The sequence below is a fragment of the Canis lupus genome, chromosome 2 (genome assembly GCF_048164855.1).
Source record: "Canis lupus baileyi chromosome 2, mCanLup2.hap1, whole genome shotgun sequence".
NCBI lineage: Eukaryota > Metazoa > Chordata > Mammalia > Carnivora > Canidae > Canis > Canis lupus.
In genome coordinates, this window is record NC_132839.1 from 15,907,272 (window position 1) to 15,928,329 (window position 21,058).

Below are 21,058 nucleotides of genomic sequence, written 5' to 3' on the forward strand. Positions count from 1 at the left end.
GTCTCTATTATTGCTTCTATGAGACCCTGAACATCAGCCTTCAGGCCATCTGCTGATCTTTTGTAGGAGGGTCTAAGAGATACTCTGGTCATCTGTCTCCTCAGAGAGGTATATTTTTCATCAAAGATCCACCTGGCTTGTCAGTTAACTACAGTACAACTATGGAAGGAGAGAACACCCTTTTGCAGCTAATCAAGGTCCTCTGTAGTGGGGTTGTAAATGGCCACTCATGTTTCTGTTCTCTAAATTAGTAAGTCTTCTGAAAGTAGACATAAGAGGGCTTTATCACGTAAAAGATTTGCTGGTGTTCATGGGTCACGAATTCTTTGCAGTAGGGGTCCAGTACATATCTTCAAGGGACACTGTATAGGAAGGCTAGAAGCTGGCAGGGCCTGATTACAGAGCCCTGTGAAGGAGGAGGAACTTTAAGAAATAGCCAAGGGAATCCCACTGCCCATCACAGGCACTTCTATTTAAATTTACTTCCTTGCCTTCAGCAAGGTTACACTAGTAACCAAAACACTCTAGGGCTTACAGATCAGGCTGGAAAGCTCTAGGTCAATCTTTTAGGAAAAAATTTTTAGGAAAAGGAAAGTTAATTCAGGTAGCTGGGTGTTTAAGGAATTTTGGGGGAGCCCAGGAATTTGGGGAGTTAAGGGAATTTGCTGAGGAAATGGGGCTGAAATTTAAGATGGGAAATTTATATGGGATGTGCACTATTTACATGGGATGTGCACTGTACGATCTATTGTCCTGCCATTGACAAGAGGGATCTTATACTCAAACCAGTAAGTCTTTTTGTGGAAAGACCCAAAGGAAACTTTCTATACTTAGAATCCATCTTCACCATGGACACAAGAGACATCCCTGTTACAAGTGGGTACAGAAGATGCAGCCGCTGTGATCCAAGATCACTCAGAGAGTCTACAAAGGTTGTTACAGTAAAAATGGTATAGTGAAAATAGTGTCTCTGGTCACAGACACGCTAATCTGTCACAATGGGCAGACACTACTGGAATGGGACTTTTCTAGCAGTAACAAAACAACAAAGGTTGAGATGACTAAAGCCCCTTATGGACTGGACCTCTCATGACAAACTCCCCTCACAGCTTGCACAGTCAGACAAAGAGAGTGCTGCTTATGACCTCATGTCTCAGAACCCCAGTCTATTCAAATGGCCACCAAGATGCATGCTGGTATGCGCACCTACCAGCTGGCAGAAACGATGGGAGAATATTTTCACTGGTCACAAAGCCAAGCTCTCAAGACACAGAATAAGACAAAAGGAAAACTTCATCTAGTTTTTCTTATATGTACACTAACTGAGCCTTGGGTCTTTCAGAGCCAGAGATTACTTAATAGGGATGTGCGGCTCAGTTGGGGATTGCGAGGTTTTGTTTTATTTTTACAAAGTATCTCATTGCATAGAAATTGTCTTGAGATTGGTGCATGACTTAGTGTCAATCCAACCTGTTCTAGGACCAACTTATCCTAACATAGGAGTCACTGAATTAGGTAGTGAGCAGTAGCCTAATAGTCTAATTGTAGTCTAATAGTCTTTAAATGCTTGACCCATCCCCACCAAATCTGCAGGTTTGGCTTCCAAAAGCCTTTTACCTTATGTGCATGTTAACCCACAACAAAGTTTGTCTAAAACAGACACCTATTTGATGAGAACCATGAACTCACCAGTCTGTGAAGCCAGCGGCTCAAAACAGCAGATTTAGAGGGCTTATGCCTGTGTTATACCCTATGGTTTTCCAACTTACAGCAACACAACAGAGAGACAAAGAAAAAGTGACCATCTCTGGGAGGAAAATGATCAATAAAAACCAAGGCTACTCATAACAGACCGTTAACAGAGTCACTATATGTGAAGAGCTAGTTTCACAAATATTTTCTCCTGCTAATATAAATTTAGAAAAAGAAAAAGAGAACTCCAACATTCTTGCTTCCACTGGACCCTGTAGGCAGAGATCTGGGACACTGACATGGTAAGAATGATCTTCTGCTGGCTTTCTGTCAATGGTCCCAGGATCTCTCAGACAGAGGAGCCACAGAGAGAGCAGTAAAATTACTCTCTGTGATCAACTGTAGGGGAGGAAAAATTTTCCGTTAACCCTTCTAGATTCTGTTGGCTGGTCTATTAATTAAATTGACATGAGAAAGATTAACAGGAGAAAAACAAGTTAAATTCCTTGCATACAGGAGCCTCAACACAGACAGAAAAGGTTCAAAGACACTGAAGCGGTTGAGGCTCAACTGAGGCTTTTATGGTATCCCGAGCTAAGGAAACTGAGGAGTAGTGAGTGGAGATTCAAAGAGAAAGAAGCCATGTCACAGGAAGATGGGAAAAGCAAATGTTTGGTAAACAAATGTTTGTCATGCTATGCAAAAACAATGAGACACATAGAGAAATCTCAACAAATAGGCACTGCCAAGCTAGCCCTGGTTTACTACTCCTAGCCTATACTCTTTGTATAGAAGGCCTGGTCCAGGAAGAAGTTACTTAAATTCTATAGGAAGTTAAGGTAAAAAGCTCTTCCCTAAAGCCTGTTGGTTCTCAACTGTCTTTAGCTCAAAATAATCCACACGGATTCAATCCACATGCACTCATAATCTAAGGTGGCACATTTTGGAGTGGCACATTTTGGAGTGGCACATTATGTTTCCCTTCACTACTAACACTGGAAAAATAACTAGAAAAAATCAGCAAAATTAGCAAAACAAACATAACATGTTAAATGCATTTTAAAAATTGAACAGAATGATAAACTAAGTATTAATATAAAGTATAAAACTTGACCTCTGTACTCAGGGGCTGAATTTCTTTAGGGTGAAAAGATTCCAGGCAACCAATTAAAGTCCTTTCTTGCTCAGATGTCTTACCAAAAAGCTAAGCGATGGTATTCCTGCAGTTCTTAACTGATTTGTTCAGTTAGGGGAGGGTGGTAAAGGGGGAATGGGGAGTGATAAAGAATGACTAAGTGGGTAGAGAATTTTCCCCCAGGGAACATTTGGCAATATTTGGTTGTCACAACTACGGTGGGAGGCATTATTGGCATCCAGTGGTCAAAAGCCACAGATACTACTAAACGCCCTACAATTCACAGTTCACGGAGATAGTCCCCAACAACAAAGAATTATTCAGCCCAAAATATAAAAAGTGCCCAGGCTAAGCTAGTAACTCTGCCTTGCTAAAAGACCTGAAGTTCTTGCCCTGAGGCACATTTTGCTATATAGGCAAATGGCTACACAAAGCTGTTAAGTAGATCCACCTAGCCCCATACATACAGGAGGTTGATGAATTAAAATCCTTTCCAAAATGGCCTCAACTGCGATGCAATTTATAACAACTAGAAAACAGGAGTTATTTACAACCTTTTGTTACAACTGACTACTCACAACCTATAGACTGTAAGTATTATTCAAACTGTGCAAGCAGTAAACTGAAGAATGATCATAAGATTTTAATCAACATTATATTTTATAAATTTAAGGTGTACAGCCTGTCACTTTGATACATTTATATATTGTAACGTGATTACCACTGAAGTAATACTATATAGCATCATTATAGTACTGTAACAATGATCCTCTAAACATATGGCCCACAGATAAACATCTGATGGGTCTCCTAAGGTTTTACTATACTGTAGTAAATCACCTCTACTTAAAACCAGCTAGCCCCTCAATATCCTACCAACCTTGCTTCCAAATTCCTTAGAGACTTACACCTCGCCCCCCCCAACTTAAAAGTATATGATCAGTTACTTCTCACAATCCCAGGGCAGCTTCTTCTGCCCACAGGTACTGTCCCTGTGCTTTAATAAAACTACCTTTTTTTGCACCAAAGAGGTCTCAAGAATTCTTTCTTGACTGTTTGGTCCAGGACCCCAATGTTAGATCACATCAATTTTACTGGGTTTTATGGTTTTTACAGATTTGATTTTTTAAGATTCCACAAGTAATACCATATAGTACTTGTCTTTCTCTGTGTGACTTCTCGCTTAATGTAATGCACTCAAGGTCCAGCCATGTTGCTTTGAATGGCAGGGTATCCTTTATCATGGCTAAATAATACTCCATGGTATATGTACACCACATCTTTTTCATCCATTCATCTAATCATGGGCATTTGTGTTCTTCCCTATCTTGGCTGTTGTGAATCACGCTATGACAAACATGGGCATGCGTAACCTCATCGAAATCCTGTTTTCATTTCCTTTGGGTATAAACCCAAAGACGTTGCTGCTGAATTGTGTAGTAGGTCAGTTTTAATTTGAAGAACCTCCATATTATTGTCCATGATATTTGGACTACTCTACACTCCCACTAACAGTATATAAAGGTTTCCTTTTTTTTTTTCTTTTTTTAACACGTTCTTGGCAGCACTTGTCTTCTTGATGATATCCATTCTGACTGGTGTAAGGTGTTATCTCAATCTTGTTTTGATTTGCATCTCTTGATTAGTGATACCGAGCATCTTTTCACACATCCGTTGGCCATTTTGAGGTCTTTTCTGGAAAAATGTCTCTTTAGTTCTTCTGCCCAAATTTTAATAGATTGCTTGTCTGCCATTAAAAGTTTTGTTAGTTCCTTATATATTTTGAATATTAACCCCTCATCTGATAACATGGTTTGCAAATCATTTTTCTATTCTGAAAGAATTCTTTAGAATATCAAATCTCTAGTTACAGATTTTTAAAAAAAGCTTATCATCACAGGATTTACTACAACCAATTGATCTCTTAACGTATCACTTCTAAGCAGAGGCAAAAACAAAGCAGAAATAACCTGCACTGTACAGTTCAAAGATGATCCAAATTTTATTCATCCAGAAAGTGCACTTGATAGCTTTGAAAAAGATAGAAAACACTAACTAGAACAGATCTTCACATGATTAGTAACACATTTAAAGGGAATAATAAATAAAGACATTAACAACAGAACACAAGAAACTAAGCCACTGGACCGTAAGACTTTTAAGGGCAAGATCATTTTTGTGTCCCTCACAGACTTAACAGAGAACAAACAGTATTTGAAAGATAAAGGAGTGTGAATAAATGACTGGTAGATAGCAGTAACTCTAGAGCACTAAGCCTAGATCATCTTTTTCAAAAAGTTATCACATCATGCCACTCCCTTATTAAATAAAATGGCTTCAGACTCTTCAACATGGCTTTGATCTCTACTTTCTTTGCCTTTATTCACTCTTCTTGCATCTTGTCAGCAGCCAGCTATCATGCTTCTCCCTCTGCCTGTGTCTCTGCCTGTGTGTCATAAATAAATAAAATCTTTTAAAAAATTTTCAAACAGGCTTCACTTCTTCCTATCTCGGTTTTAGTATAAATGTTGTATTTATTTTCTAATGGGAGACAATTCCGATTCCGTGAAACCCCTACTTATCCTTTAGGTACTGCTTTCCATGAATATCTGATGTGAGGAGTAAGTTCACTTCTCTCAACAGCTAGTTTTTCTTATTTGAAGCACTTAGCATTTTAAAATGATGTATTTGTATTAATCTAATTGTAGTCTGTTTCTTTCACCAAAAGCTCCAAAAAATTAAGGACCATGTTTTGTTTCCACCCTCCACTATACATGGCATTTAGATCAATGCATGGTAGAGTGGCAATAAAAAACTGATGAATATATGAAGAGAATGGAAAAATTTTGATGAGATACTTAGTAAAATTATAAAAATATATTGATGGAAGAGGTCTAAAGCATGCAGAGGGATTAAAGATTTAAAAACAAAAGTGAATAAAGGTTTGGAAAAACTATCAGGAAAAAATAAAGATGTAGCCTGAGAAGGGCAAAGGAAGTTTTATTAAGGTTCTCTGAAGATATCAAAAAAACAATAGATTGTGATGAGATGTTTTCTTCCCACTAAAAACAGGAGAAATTTAAGTTAGAAATTAGGAAACATTGTCTTGCTGTCTATCTTTATAAATAAAGTTTCACTGGAACACAGCCATGTCCATTTATGTATTGTGTATGGCTGCTCTTCCTACAAATGCAGAGCTGAGTTGCTGGGACAGACTGTGAGCCTGTAGAGCCAACAATACTTACTATGTGGTACCACAAACACACAAAAATTTGCCAACCCCTAGTTCAAGCCAATTTACCAGGAATTTCAATTAGGCATAAAAAAAAAAAAATACCTCAAACCCTTTTAGATTGCTTGATCTTAAAATATAGGAAGAGAGATAAGAAAACTTTCTGTTCAAAGTGTTCAGAAATAAGAGGATGACATCTCTGTTGGTTGATGGACAGGAGATCTGACAGAAAGGAGAAAGGATTTTACTTACCTACTGAAATATCTTCTGCTTTAATTTTCTACAAAACAAAAACTAACACAGTTTTACTAAACTAAAATTAATAGATCTGAGTAGTATCACAATATGAATTTTGTATTTTTGCACTAAGAAAAAACAAAAATGTACTGTTGGCCATAAACGAGAAAGATGGACCTTCAACTGGATGTCATATAACAGCCAAACTACAACATCTTTACTAGTGACTTAGGAAAAGCAAAAGATAGTAAGTGAGCTAAAGAATAGTGCAAAGAAGGGTGCCTGGATGGCTCAGTGGGTTAAGTGACCAACTCTTGGTTTCAGCTCAGGTCCTCATCTCAAGGTTGTAGGATTGAGCCCCATGTTGGGCCACCCACCTAGGGGCAGAATCTGTTTGAGACTCTCCCTCTCTTTCTGCCTCTCCCCTTCTTCTCGCTGTCTCTCTTAAATAAATAATAAATCTAAAAAAAAAAAACCAAAACTGAAAAAAAAAAAGGAAAAAAAGGGGAGAGATGGAATGGGGGGAGGGAGGTTATCTACAGAGAAAAAGAAATGGTTCTTCACCAAAGTATCAACATACTGACAAAAAGGACAATATTAGAACACCTTGTCCATTTGACAAATAAAAGTATTATTCTACAAAGTCCACAATAAACACTTTAATCCTGAATAGCTGTAGAAAAGCTACTGATCCCTTAAATATAAACTTCACCTGATTTGTTTCTTGACAAAGGTAAAAAAAAAAATCAAGACACACTAACAAAAAACTATGAAGATAGGAACTCGAACCATTTTAGAAATAAATTTTTATTTTTTTAAATTGAAGTTCAATTTGCCAACATATAGTGTAACACCCAGTACTCATCCCATCAAGTGCCCTCCTCAAGTGCCCATCACCCAGTTACTCCAAACCCTTGTCCACCTCCCCCTTCCACTACCCTTTGTTCATTACCCAGGGTTAGGAGTCTCTCATGTTTTGTCACCCTCTCTAATTTTTCCCACTCATTTCCCCTCCTTTCCCTTATAATCCTTTTCACTATTTTTTACATTCCACATATGAGTGAAATCATAAGGTGACTGTCCTTCTCCGACTGACTCACTTCACTCAGCATAATACCCCCCAGTTCTATCCATGTCAAAGCAAATGGTGGGTAATTGTCCTTTGTAATGGTTGAGTAATATTCCATTGTGTATATAGACTACATCTTCTTTATCCATTCATCTGTTGCAGGACATCGTGGCTCCCTCCAGTTTGGTTGTTGTGGACACTGCTGGTATAAACACTGGGGCACAGATGTCTTGGAGTTTTACTACATCAGTATCTTTGGGGCAAATACCCAGTAGTTCAATTGCTTGGTCATAGGGTAGCTCTATTTTTTTTTCTTTTTAAGATTTTATTTGTATATTCATGAGACACAGAGAGAGAGAAAGGCAGAGACACATGCAGAGGGAGTAGCAGCCTCCATACAGGGAGCCTGATGCAGGACTCGATCCTGGGACTACAGGATCATGCCCTGGGCTAAAGGCAGGCGCTAAACCACTGAGCCACCCAGCGATCCCAGGGTAGCTCTATTTTTAACTTCTTGAGGAACCTCCACACTGTTTTCCAGAGTGGCTGTACCAGTTTGCATTCCCACCAATAGTGCAAAAGGGTTCCCTCTTCTCCACATTCTCTCCAACATTTGCTTTTTCCTATCTTGTTAATTTTCACCCTTCTCACTGGTGAGAGGTGGTATCTCATTGTGGTTTTGATTTGTATTTCCCTGATGGCAAGTGATGAAGAATATTTTCTCATTTGCTTGTTGGTCATGTGTATGTCTTCTTTGGTGAAATTTCTGTTCATGTCTTTTGCCCATTTCATGATTGGATTGTTTGTTTTTTGGGTGTTGAGTTTAATAAGTTCTTTATAGATCTTGGATACTAAACCTTTATCTTATATGTCATTTGCAACCATTCTGTAGGTTGTCTTTTAGTTAAGTTAAATTTTAAAAACTGTCTATCTGTAATAAAATTAAGAGATCTAAGGAACCAATTATGTGGGCTTTGAGAAGGGTAAAAAATAATTTCAAACATGGATATCGTTTAAATCTCAACCAGAGTTTTAAGTAATAGTTATCAAACGTATCTGGAGAAACAAGGTACATCATAAGGATTGTAATGGTAACATCAGGTCTAGATTTAGCTTAAGTCAGTCACAGGCTAAAACTTGCCGGGTTTAAACTTGTCATGTGAAAGGTAGAAATAACGGTGGATAACAGTACCTTTCTTTAATAATGGGAAATTCAGAATACAAGAGAAGCAACCATTGAAGCTGATGTTTTATATATAGTGAAACCCTATTAGTACAGGCTCTTATTTGCTACGTTTGGCTAAACAATAAGATAAATTGTATTTCCCAAAGGGAACCAACACATACCAGAAACAACACATAAAACTATACCTACTCTAAAGTCATTAAAGTCTCTAAAGCCACTGCTAATCCTGTCTTGGGTCCCCTAACTCAAGGAAGTTTCATTATGGGATAAAAACAGGGGAATCCTTTCAGCTGAATGTTTAATTCTGATGCTAGCAAATGATGACAAGAAATTTGCTTTTTCTAAAACAACAAAAGAACTACCTAGTATGAATGGTGTGAAAGAAATAATGAAAGATTCTAAAGGAAAATTGAATTTGAGCTAAGAAATGTTAAAGAGTCATCCAACAAAGGACAGCTACTCCACAAAAGGAACAGTAATCACCCCTCAGCTCAATGAGAAAAAAAAAAAAAGTTAAAATGCTTTAGATAAAAATCTTCTAACTTCAGTAGTATAAAAAGAGATCTCTTTGCCGAGGGCATCATCGAATAAATCCTGAACCCAGTTTTAATCCTGGATTCCTATTCTAGAATCTCTCTTTAAAGTATTAAAGTGATTGACAGTATATTCAAGAACTTTTTCTTTTACATAAAACCTAATGCACTGAAACACATGTGTAACAAAAAGGAGTATTTGGCAGTCTAAAATTTTTAAAGAATATAAAAATGAACTTTTTTTATTGGAGGGCCACAAAAAACTCACTTGTTTTAAACAATATGTTCACTTTAGGAAGTTAGGGTACAAAAGAGAAAGAGAAAAAGATTCAAAGTTCTCTACACTGACTTTAAAGTTCAGGAATGTACCTCAGTTCTTTTGGAAGCCTCCTTCACTCTGGAAACCAAGAGTTCAGTAGAACCTTTTATATAAGGTGAGCATGTGAAAATGAGTTCTGTTATCACATCGCTTAAGTGATATTCCTCATCCCACTTATTTTAGAGAAAAATTTAAAATCAGAATAGATGATGGGGGAAAAAGAAAGAGTGAGAAAATTTTATGTAAGTTATTTCTTTTTGCTTCATTCATGTTCATTTGCTAGATCACCAGACTCAGTGGGAAAGAATCAGTAGCAGCTTTTTATAAGAAAAATTATACAGCAACAGGTACACAGGGCAAGTGTTTTAAGTAGCAATATAACCCAAAGTAATGCAAGTGGCTTTATAACATAGTATTCTGAGTCAATGAATTTCATTTTAAGTATTTATGCAGGAAGAGACCTGAGAACTGTTCATATAGCACATATAATAAGATAATGCTTTCTACTTAACTTGAACCATTAGAAGTATTAAAGGGACTAAAAATAGTTACTATGTAAAATTCCAAAACACCATACATAAAAAACCCTATTTCTTCAATGAAAAGAGAATAAAATTAAAATGATTTAAATTTGTCTAGTTAATGGAAAAAAAACCAAAACAGACAAATGTTTACTTGCATAGGGTAGTTTACTTAAAATTTTTAATTATATGATTAAGGAAAACAATAATATTATATGTATATATACAATAATTTATTTCCAGGTACAATTTTCTATACTTTAACATTCAAATTTTATGAAATCATCAAAATAATATTTTGAATAATAAATGATGTGTATGGGGGGGTGAAGACTCATGTAACAGAGGAAAACAAGAATACAAAAGACATGAGTTCGACTATGTAAAAATACTTAGAAATTACTAAAAGAAAAAGATGAAAAAGTTAAGTGTTTATCTGTTTGCATCCATTAGGAGTACTTTTTACCTTCTTTATACTGTCTGTTATGTGTGTGCATGTTCATTCATATATCAACTTGTACGTGTGTCTGTGTGTATATATATACCTACACACTTGAGTGTATATGGATTTTTTTTTTCAAACGTTTCATGCGGATATATGTTAAATATTACAGACTGCCTAAAGGAAAAATCACACAATAGGTCTAAGAGAAACATAATACAGATACACTTACCATCACACGAAAGGGAAACATAACTTCCCAAGTCATCAGACATATGTCGCATCACATTTTTACCCTTTTTAAGACCAAGGAAGATCCAATAATCTATTGCTGCTCCAAGAATTCCAGTCAGTAAATAAGCTAATTCATGTTTGAAGACCTAATATTACAATGGGAAAAATATTAGTAAAACATATTAAAATATGTATTTCTTTATCAGTGTTTATTTTTAATACTTGTTGAGGCAAAACTTAGCTATTTAAAAACACAGGGTATGTTCATACTAAAAAGTATTCCTGAAACCCTGGCAAGCTCTCTTCATTCTCTGCTTCTCTTTCCTTTTCTTCTCCTTCCTCCTCCTGTCCATATCTATATCCTTATAGACACAAGACATAAACAGTTTATAAAACAAAATCTCCAGGACTTATATACAGATAGCTTATAATAAACTTCTAAATAACATTCAATAGTGTCAAGTGCTTTAGTATGGCAGTAATTCCAACAGAACAATGAGGAAGTATCTGGCGTCTGTTGGTGTCTGTGGATTTCTGTTAACAGGAATACAGGATTATAAAAAAAGATACTTAGCCACTCCTGGTGTTTATATATATATATAAAATAGATTAATAAATTTATATATATATATATAAAATTGACTATGTTTATCCGAATGGCATATTCCAGAAAAAGACTTAAAAAACACAATGAATAAAAACTTTCACAAATATGATTGTCCTTTCTGTTATAAATGAAGAAACAGATTGGATCAAATTCCAATTAAATTGTATCAAATGTCATTACCTTAGAAATGTATAAGGATGTATTTTAAAGAATGAATACTGTTCTCTATCATCACTCTATAATAAGCATTATTAAATTCCTATAAAAATATAGCAAGCATACAAATTATTTATTTATTTATTTATTTATTTATTTATTTATTTATTTATTTATTTATTTATTTTTTACAAATTTTTAATTACAGTAAGTGTGCCTGACCCTAATATGGAAAAATATCTTTCTAATCCATAAACTATGAAGGTGAAGAGGTACAAAAATAATTTTTAGACACCTTTGATTTAAATATTAACACTTTTTCACAAAGACATTAAAAGTAGTTGAAATTCCTTTATTTTTGGTTATTTGTTCTGTGTGAAAAAAAAATCATCAAATTAACAGTTAGTTAGAAAACACGTGAAAAGATTTTAATAAATATTGCATCCGAATAGATTCTGAGTGCTAAGTCTGCAACTATATTATGCCTAATGTAGGATTAGGGACAGAGAAATCTCTACCCATTAGTGACTACTGGATTTATTTCTCCTGCCCTCAGCAGACAAGGTTCTTATGTTATACAATATTTCATAAGGGCATCATGGATTCATTATAAGAAGTTATTAGTTAAGTGATTTTTAGACAGAGAGAGAGAGAGACAGAGACAGAGAGACAGAGACACAGGGAGAGGCAGAAGCAGGCTCCATGCAGGGAGCCCGACGTGGGACTTGATCCCAGGATTCCAAGATCACGACCTGGGCCAAAGGTAGGTGCCAAACCACTGAGCCACCCAGGGATGCCCTAGTTAAGTGATTTCAAAACTTAAGTTCTAGTCCTGGCTTGCTGTCCAAACAAGGGTAAATGGTTAAGCAGCCCATGGATTAGGCTTGCTGAAAGTTTTTACCAAGGAAAAACCCAGAGGCAAGATGCTTAGGTAGGTGTGCAAGTTCCCCGCTGCTCTATCACACTGTGTGGAATTCACTGCATTAAGCCAGGCTGGATACTAGATTTTGAAAGAGGGACTATGAAGAATGGGGCTGAGGAGATTTTAAGCTGCATGCTTAGGGAAGCACTGCCTTTCCTCTAATATCACCAGGAGCCAAGATACAGAACCTTGACCACAGCCTGAATCTTCCAGGTCAGGATTCATAAATGGGCATCAGCACCACCCTCTCTCCCACCTTGATTAAATAGCTGGGCTTAAGTCTTACAGATGCAGCTGTATGACTTGGGAAGCACCAGCAGCCAGGACTGGCTCTATCAGCTGGCTGGGAAGATACCAACTCCTCCCCCTAGTACCCTGATAGGGTCTAAGCCATAAACTGACCAGAACTCACTCCCTTATGCATGGAGTCTTAGCCAGTTATCAAAGCGGTTTGCAGGGAGCCAAGTTCTTACTTTGTAAAGCCAACATGGAGATAGTCACTCGACCAAGTTTTATTTCTCATGGCTCAAAATTCATCAAGAGAATTAAAACAGGAGAGTGAAAATCTACATTTAAACTAAAAATAAATCCTATCAAGATCCATGTCACAGAATGCTCTTTGCAACAACATGTATATCTGAATATCAGCAACGATCCTACCCAGGAAGGAAGCAAGAGGCTGGTAAATTTTGATTTCTTGAAATATTCCCCATTCCAAGAGTAGAGTAAATCAGGATCACTTCAGATCCGTGGTCCTAAGACTCTGGATAGGGAAAAAGGAGCTTAGCCCATAGAGCTAAGCCTCATATAAACCAAAGTCCAACACTCATCAACTAAAAAAGCAAAACCAAACTACAAAACAACCAGTTGGTACCTTTCTCTTTCCTTACACACAAATATATGTATACATACCTGATACTACAAATTAGTATCAATATTGCCTATTACTCAATTTACCTTATTACTGCTATTAAACAGGATAGGTGGTCCTTGCAGTATTTGCAAGGAGGGACTATAGTTTCTTTAACATGAAAAGGAACTGTCAAAATTATTCTTATCTGTGTGACATTAGCTAAATATCCATACTACCACATATTCAGAAAAGTAAACTGTTATATAAAAAGACACTTTTCAAGGGCACCTTGGTGACACAGTTAGTTAAAAATCTGCCATGAGCTCAGGTCATGATCCCAGGGTCCTGGGATCAAGACTCACATCGGGCTCCCTGCTCAGCAGAGAGCCTGTTTCTCCCTCTCCCTCTGCCACTGGCCCTGCTTGTGCTGTCAAATTAATAAATAAAATCTTAAAAAAAAAATACTTTCAAATCAGGTTCTTAGATCCTTTTATAATATATTCTTCTCTATGACACTCACTATAACCATAGGGCCAAGACATCGCGCTATGGATTGTACTTACTGCAACTTTAACAGTGTATAAATAATGCTACTATTTCTAGCATAGTGGAGATATACAATTTAGAATTAGATTAGTGAGAATATGGCAGAAAAACCATAAAGAGAGGAAAGCTTTCTGGAATACTGAGAAGTTTGCTCAAGTGGAAAGAACAGAAAACCTTGAGAATTAACAAAGAAATGAAAGACATGAGTTGCACATGACACATATTTACGTAAGAACACCTTCCTACTGTGTTAAAGTCTATTATCAGACATTTTGTTCATAGAGTTCTCTATTATCTGCCAATACAAATAACCTCCATTTAATAAATGTGGTGATCTTCCAAAAAATTGACTAGTATATAATCAAGAACAAACTACCATCTTGGCCTTCTGACTCTCAGGTTAGGGCTTTATGCAATGTCAGAAAGATGCAAACATAATACACATAATGTGCTCTAGCAGTTTAAAACACTGGCATTTGAAACAAGAAAAAGTAAACCGCAGTTGAGATGGCCTCTACACAGCGCTTTACCCTAACAGGCTGTGATATCTTGAACAAGTTAGTTACACTCTTTAGCCTCAATTTCCCTGTCTTTAAATACAAAGTAGCTTCCATTTCTACCTACAATTGTAGGGTTATCATTAAATAGCACTTAAGGACATCGCAAAGAAAAGTAGGACTAACCACCACGCTTTGCAAAATTTGTACCTCCTTCATAACCTTGACACAGCTCACCTCTGCTCTTTGCCAAGGAAAGCCCAAAGCTCTCTCAGATTAATGACAATGAAATTCACTGCCTTTGTGTCACTCTGCAATGCTTGCTGATTGACATTATGACAAAACAATATTAGCATAAACTGAGGACTTCTGTTTAGCTAATGACTTAAATTGAATGCTTCAACTCAGCAAATCAAGAAACAAATGCTTTACAGTACAGAAAATGATGTCTGTGAACATGCATGGAATTCTTGAAATTGGAAACTGCCAAAAAGATTTAATTAGGTACAAGAATAATTCTAGCAGATAAGGTAACACACACAAAACAATTTTTATGAATTTACACAATTCAAATGTTAAATAAAACATGATTTGCTAAGTTTAAAGCTGGTTCTAATATTTCGACTGAAGCTATAATTTATTGCAGACTGATTCACCAAATATGTTTATTTATAAATTTGAACAAAAGTCTTCGAGTTAAACATGGATAAATCTGTTTTTATAAACATCAGTATCTCCTGAGTAAATTCTTATTTTTGATAGTCCTTTGGTGATTTAGTACAACGGTGAAGATACCAGTTTTGTGAATGTTTTCAGCTACAAATAAGCAATTTAATTTATAAAATCAAATGGATAAAAAACAAATGCTCCATAATGAGAACATATTTTCTATCCCCAATGATTCTATGGTCTATAAAGTATATACAGGGACGCCTGGGTGGCTCAGCAGTTGAGCGCCTGCCTTCGGCCCAGGGCATGATCCTGGAGACCTAGGATCAAGTCCCATGTCGGGCTCCCTGCATGAAGCCTGCTTCTTTCTCTGCCTATGTCTCTGCCTGCCTCTCTCTGTCTCTCATGAATAAATATTTTTTAAAAAGTATATACAAAGACATGTTAATTAATGAGAATGTTATCAGTTTTATCTTAGAAGTATTACACAAGTATTAAACTCAACTGGCAAGGAAGTATAGATAGTTCTATTTATGATGAATATTTTCGAATTCTATGTGTATAACCTTATTTCTTTTTCAACAAGACACATGTATGAGAAAATGGCTACTCACTTGGTTCCTGCCACTAATTCAACTACTTGATCACAAAGAGTAGCTATACACAGAAATAATTCTCCTTTTTTAATGCCCAATTAAAAAAACATAGGGCCCTCAAAAGAAATTTCTTTTTATAAGACTCAGACACCCCTCTAACAGAATTTTTAAAAACCATTAAGGACTTCTGTTTCTGGTAATGGAGGCCTAAGTAATTCAAATCAATGACCTTATAGAAGAAAACTGAAAATGTTGAATAAGATATGTAAAACATCTTCCCAAAGATAACTTGTTATGTAAAACACAACTTCTGGAAAGTTATAAAGAATCGCTAAATCAAGATCTGGGAAGAAGGTAAAAAGCCAAACAGGCACTCAAAACTAGTGGACTTTGCCCTATGGACATCTGCTGACCCCAAAGAAAGAGTTGAGATACAGAAGCATGGTTTTTGGAGCCTAGAGGAAAAGGAGTATAAATGTTATAGCCCAAGGCCTAGTAAGCGATATAAAAATACATGCATTTTATAGCCTTGTACTTCCATAAGGTATTTTTAAAAACAAGAACTTTGTACACAAAAAATCCTGCATAAAATCAATTTTAAAAACCTTTTAAAATAGGTTCCTTAAGAATTGAAACACACAAAATTAAAAAAAAAAATCTAGAATAAGTGAATACAGACTTCTTAGCACTAATGATCAAATAACTGTCCCCAGCTACTACACTGAAATGTGTGATGATGAAGAAACCAGCTTCTAAGCGTCTTTTACAATAAAACTAAATAAACTAAATAGAAAACAATGATACATTTGGTTAGATTTTAGTTTTATTCAAATTGTTCAAAGAATAAAGACAAAAGAGGCAGAACAGGCCATTATTCATTTACAAATCAATTCTACTTACATCATTAGACTTGCATTTTTCCTTGTGAGAATATATAGTCCACTCCAAAAGCATATTTACTGGTTTGGTCAAAAGCCCAGAGGCCTCATTTCCTGACCAAAAGATTTCAAGAAGAATTGCCTTTCCTGTTATTTTCAGACTCTGAGAATCTGACCAGTCATACAACCTAATGAAAATATGAATCAAAGTATATCTTTAATGCCAACTTGGTCACTATTGTTGTTAGGCATAATACTTCTTGCCATAATACAAAAAGATCCAGTGGTTTCTAGATATAGAAAAGGCATCATATATAAAGATTATAACTTACAGTTAAAAAAAGAAAATATAAACAATGGCCACAATTCAATATAATGACCAACAAATACGAACAGTAATCTAACTATGTTTTAGAGCATACACAAAACTTATCATGGATATTACAGATTCAATGTTTAAAAACCTAGTAGAAAAAAACAACAAACCTGATGGAACTTTTACTTAAGGATTCAATTACTTAAGAATTAAGAAAAAACATAAGCCCTGAAAAATAGAACAAAATCCTACTTATCTAAATGTCTAAGTTAGTGAAAAACAAATATGTGAACTAAAGAGAAAGAACATAAAAAACTTTACTGCTAAAAACCAAAAAAACCATTACTGCTACTGAAGAACTATGCATGCAACTGTGTTTTAAAAACAATCTAAACTAGAAAACAAAGTGACTCTTTAAAAGTATGTACATGAATTAGAAAAATGGTATATAAAACAATATAAACATAAAAAAATTTTTCTTTGTGATTAAACTTACTTTTGGCTCAGATGTCGCACTTCACTTTCCACCAAATTAAAGAAGAATTTGAGCAGGGTCAGGTAGAGCACCTTCGTACCAATAATATTTTTTGAAATTTGATGGCAAAAACTTTCATTGTAAAGACAAGACCTGAAAAACATACAGCCAGTAATTTGTGACATACAAGCAATTCAATGAATACTCTGTGGACAAAGTAATTCTTTTTTTGTATAGAATCCGAATGAAATTTCCTTCAACAAAATATAAAGTTAATCAACAAAATTTTATCAATATGTTCTCTTCCTTTAAAAAGTAACACATGTCAAATATCTCAGGACATTTAGTTTTTAGTAATACAGATCTAATTTCTCTATTCTTCACTGATTGTAAAGATTAATAACCTAATGGTACTCTCTTCATTATTTTACTGACAAAGAACAAAAAATTATGTATTACATTAAATGCTTTCAATTCAGATGACCACCTACACTCTCATTTTATAAATACTTTTTACAGTCCTCGTCTTATGCAAGAGTTTTTGTTATTATTCAGTAAAATGAAAGTCATTTAGGGCTGTGTGTGTGTGTGTATGTGTGTGTGTGAGAGAGAGGGGAGGGGGGAGAGCAAGCACTGTGGGGTGGGGACAGAGGGAAAGGGAGAGAGAATTCCAAACAGGCTCCATCCACACCCAGCACAGAGCCCGATGTGGGGCTTTATCTCATGACAGAGACCTTGACCTGAGCCTAAATCAAGAGTTGGATGCTTAACTGAATGAGCCACCCAGGCCCCCCCAATTAGGGCTGTTTTCTAATAGTTTAAAAATATTTATTTTCTTTCTATCTACTATAGCAGTCCTCCAAAAGAACTTTTGGTGATAATGGATATGTTCTACTGAACATGTGAAATGTGGACTCTGCAACTGAGGATTTGAATTTTTAATTTTTTAATCTTAAATTTAAATGTGGCTACATGTGGCTACTGGCTACTGGGCTGGAGAGCAAAATTGTGTGTGTGTGTGTGTGTGTGTGTGTGTGTGTGTGTTTTATAGAGAACATACAGGGCAGCCCAGGTGGCTCATGGTTTAGCGCCACCTTCAGCCCAGGGTGTGATCCTGGAGACCCGGGATTGAGTCCCACATCAGGCTTCCTGCATGGAGCCTGTTTCTCCCTCTGCCTGTGTCTCTGCCTCTCTCTCTCTCAGTGTCTCTCATGAATAAATAAAACCTTAAAAAATAAATAAATAAATAAATAAATAAATAAATAAATAAATAAATAAATAAAACATACAATTACTCAGAAATCGGACTAAAAAAGAAATTCTAGGTAACAATACTTACTATAGTAATCTTCCAACTTTATTATCAATTATATAAACCATGTACTTGCAACTTTCTACCTCTGTCTCCACCTTTCCCACCTTCTTTTTGAATACCACATTGTTTGGTGAGGAAGGTTCTTAATAACTATTATATTTAACAATATTTATTTATTTATTATTTTTTTAAAATTTATTTTATTTTTTTTATTTATGATAGTCACATAGAGAGAGAGAGAGAGAGAGAGAGGCAGAGACACAGGCAGAGGGAGAAGCAGGTTCCATGCACCGGGAGCCCGACGTGGGATTTGATCCCGGGACTCCAGGATCGCGCCCTGGGCCAAAGGCAGGCGCCAAACCGCTGCGCCACCCAGGGATCCCTATTTAACAATATTTAATACTCAAATCTCTCCTAGAAGATTCTCTACATCTATATAGTTAGTCTATCCGAAAACTGCCAGAGATGGATACCATATTATCTTTCATTTTTTCTTTTTAAATATATATTGTAACAGTGCACCTGGGTAGCTCAGTTGGTTAAGCAACTGCCTTCGGTTCGGGTTATGACCTCAGGGTACTGAGACTGGCCCCATGTGGGGCTCCCTGCTCAGCTGAGAGTCTGCTTTTCCTTCTCCCTCTACCCCTTCTCCCTGCTTGTGCAGACTCTGTCTCCCAAATAGAAAAAATCTTAAAAATATATGTATGAAAAAAAAATTATATATATATGTATGATATATGTTTAATAGTAGACTAATATTATCCATCTCATCTATATGCCCACCACTTCCCTTAACACCTGACTCCCAGTGAAACCATGTTTTTTTGAAATGAAATCTGCGTATTAAAGTCTACTTTTAATTCTACCCCCTGTTGCATCAATGAATTCATCCAAACATTTATTAAGCATTTATTACATTCCAGATATTATATTAAGCATTAAGGACAGAGATATTTAAAACTGAGCATCTAAGTGAAGAGATGGAGGGATCCCTGGGTGGCGCAGCGGTTTGGCGCCTGCCTTTGGCCCAGGGCGCGATCCTGGAGACCCAGGATCGAATCCCACATCGGGCTCCCTGTGCATGGAGCCTGCTTCTCCCTCTGCCTATGTCTCTGCCTCTCTCTATTTCTCTCTCTGTGACTATCATAAATAAATAAAAATTAAAAAAAAAAATAAGTGAAGAGATGGAAAAACATTTATCATACAAAAGAAGTGAAAAGAAAGCTGGGGTAGTAAAACTTAGACAAAACAGACTTTAAAACAAAGACTATATAACAAGAGACAAAAGATATAATCATAAAGGAGATAATCCAAGAAAAATATTTAACAATTAGAAGTATTTATGCACCCAATATGGGAGCCCCCAAATACATTAAGCAACTATTAAACAGACATAAAGCAAGAAATTCAGAGTAATACAGTAATCATAGGGGACTTTAACATCTCACTTAGAGCACTGGATAGATGAGACAGAAAATCAGCAAGGAAATAGTGTCACTGAATGTCACTGAATGACACATTGGCTCAGATGGATCTAACAGATACATTCAGAACACTCCATCCAAAACCGGTAAAATATCCCTTCTTCTCAAATGTACATAGAAATTCTGCAGAAGAGATCACATATAAGGCTAGAGAACAAGTCTCAACAAATTCAAAAAGACTGAAGTGTTATCATGCATCTTTTCCAACCACACAGTAGGAATCTAGAAATTAACCACAAAAAGAAATCTGGAAACAACACAAATACATGTAGGTTAAATAACATGCTACTGAACAACGAATACGTCAACCAAAAAACTAAAGGGGAAACAAAAAAAATACATGGAGACAAATGAAAATGAAAATACAATGGTCCAAAATCTTTGGGAGATAGCAAAAGCTGTTCTGAGATTATAGCAATAGAGTCTCAAAGAGAGCTCTCAAATAAACAGCTTAACCTTACACCTAAGGAGCTAGAAAAAGAACAAAGCCTAAAACCAGCAGAAGGAAGGAAATAATAAAGATTAGAGAAGAAATAAATCAAACAGAGACTAAAAATCCAATAGAACAGTTAAATGAAACCAGGAGATGGTTCTTTGAAAAGATGAACAAAACTGGAAAAACCTTTAGCTAGATTCAGTTAAAATTGAGAGAAAATAAATAAATAAATAAATAAACAAACAAGTAAATAAAATTGAGAGAGGACTTAATTTCAGAAATGAAAAAGAGAAGAAATAATAATTGACAGCACAGAAACAGATTATAAGGAAGTATGAAAAATTATATGCCAACAAATTGGACAACCTAAAAGAAATGGATAAATTCCTAAAACATACAACCTTGCAAAAGCTGAATCAGAAAGAACTAGAAAATCTGAACAGAATGATTTCTAGCAGTGAAGTTGAAGCAGTATTAAAAAATCTCCCAACAAATAAGTCCAGGACCAGATGATTTCCCAAGTGAATTCTACCAAACTTTTAAAGAGGATTCAAAACTTCCTCTTCTCAAACTATTCCAAAAATTAGAAGAGGAAGGAAGGTTTCCAAATTCATTGTGAGGCCAGCATCACCTTGATACCAAAACTGGATTAAGACGTCATACACAAAAAAGAAAACTACAGGTCATTAAGTGATGAATATAGATGCA

The 21,058-nt window shown here is 35.8% G+C and overlaps 1 protein-coding gene across 3 annotated transcripts in view; it reads right to left on the reverse strand.

Moving 5' to 3' along the window:
• Positions 1-21,058, reverse strand: part of SLF1 (SMC5-SMC6 complex localization factor 1) — an 84,312-nt gene that overhangs the window by 15,128 nt on the left and 48,126 nt on the right. For all 3 annotated transcript variants that reach the window (XM_072791273.1, XM_072791282.1, XM_072791292.1), the window contains 3 exons: positions 17,137-17,268; positions 16,347-16,512; positions 10,599-10,746 (listed from right to left, as the gene is read on the reverse strand). In XM_072791273.1, coding sequence (XP_072647374.1) covers positions 10,599-10,746; positions 16,347-16,512; positions 17,137-17,268 — 446 coding nt within the window. The remainder of the gene's footprint in view (positions 1-10,598; positions 10,747-16,346; positions 16,513-17,136; positions 17,269-21,058) is intronic.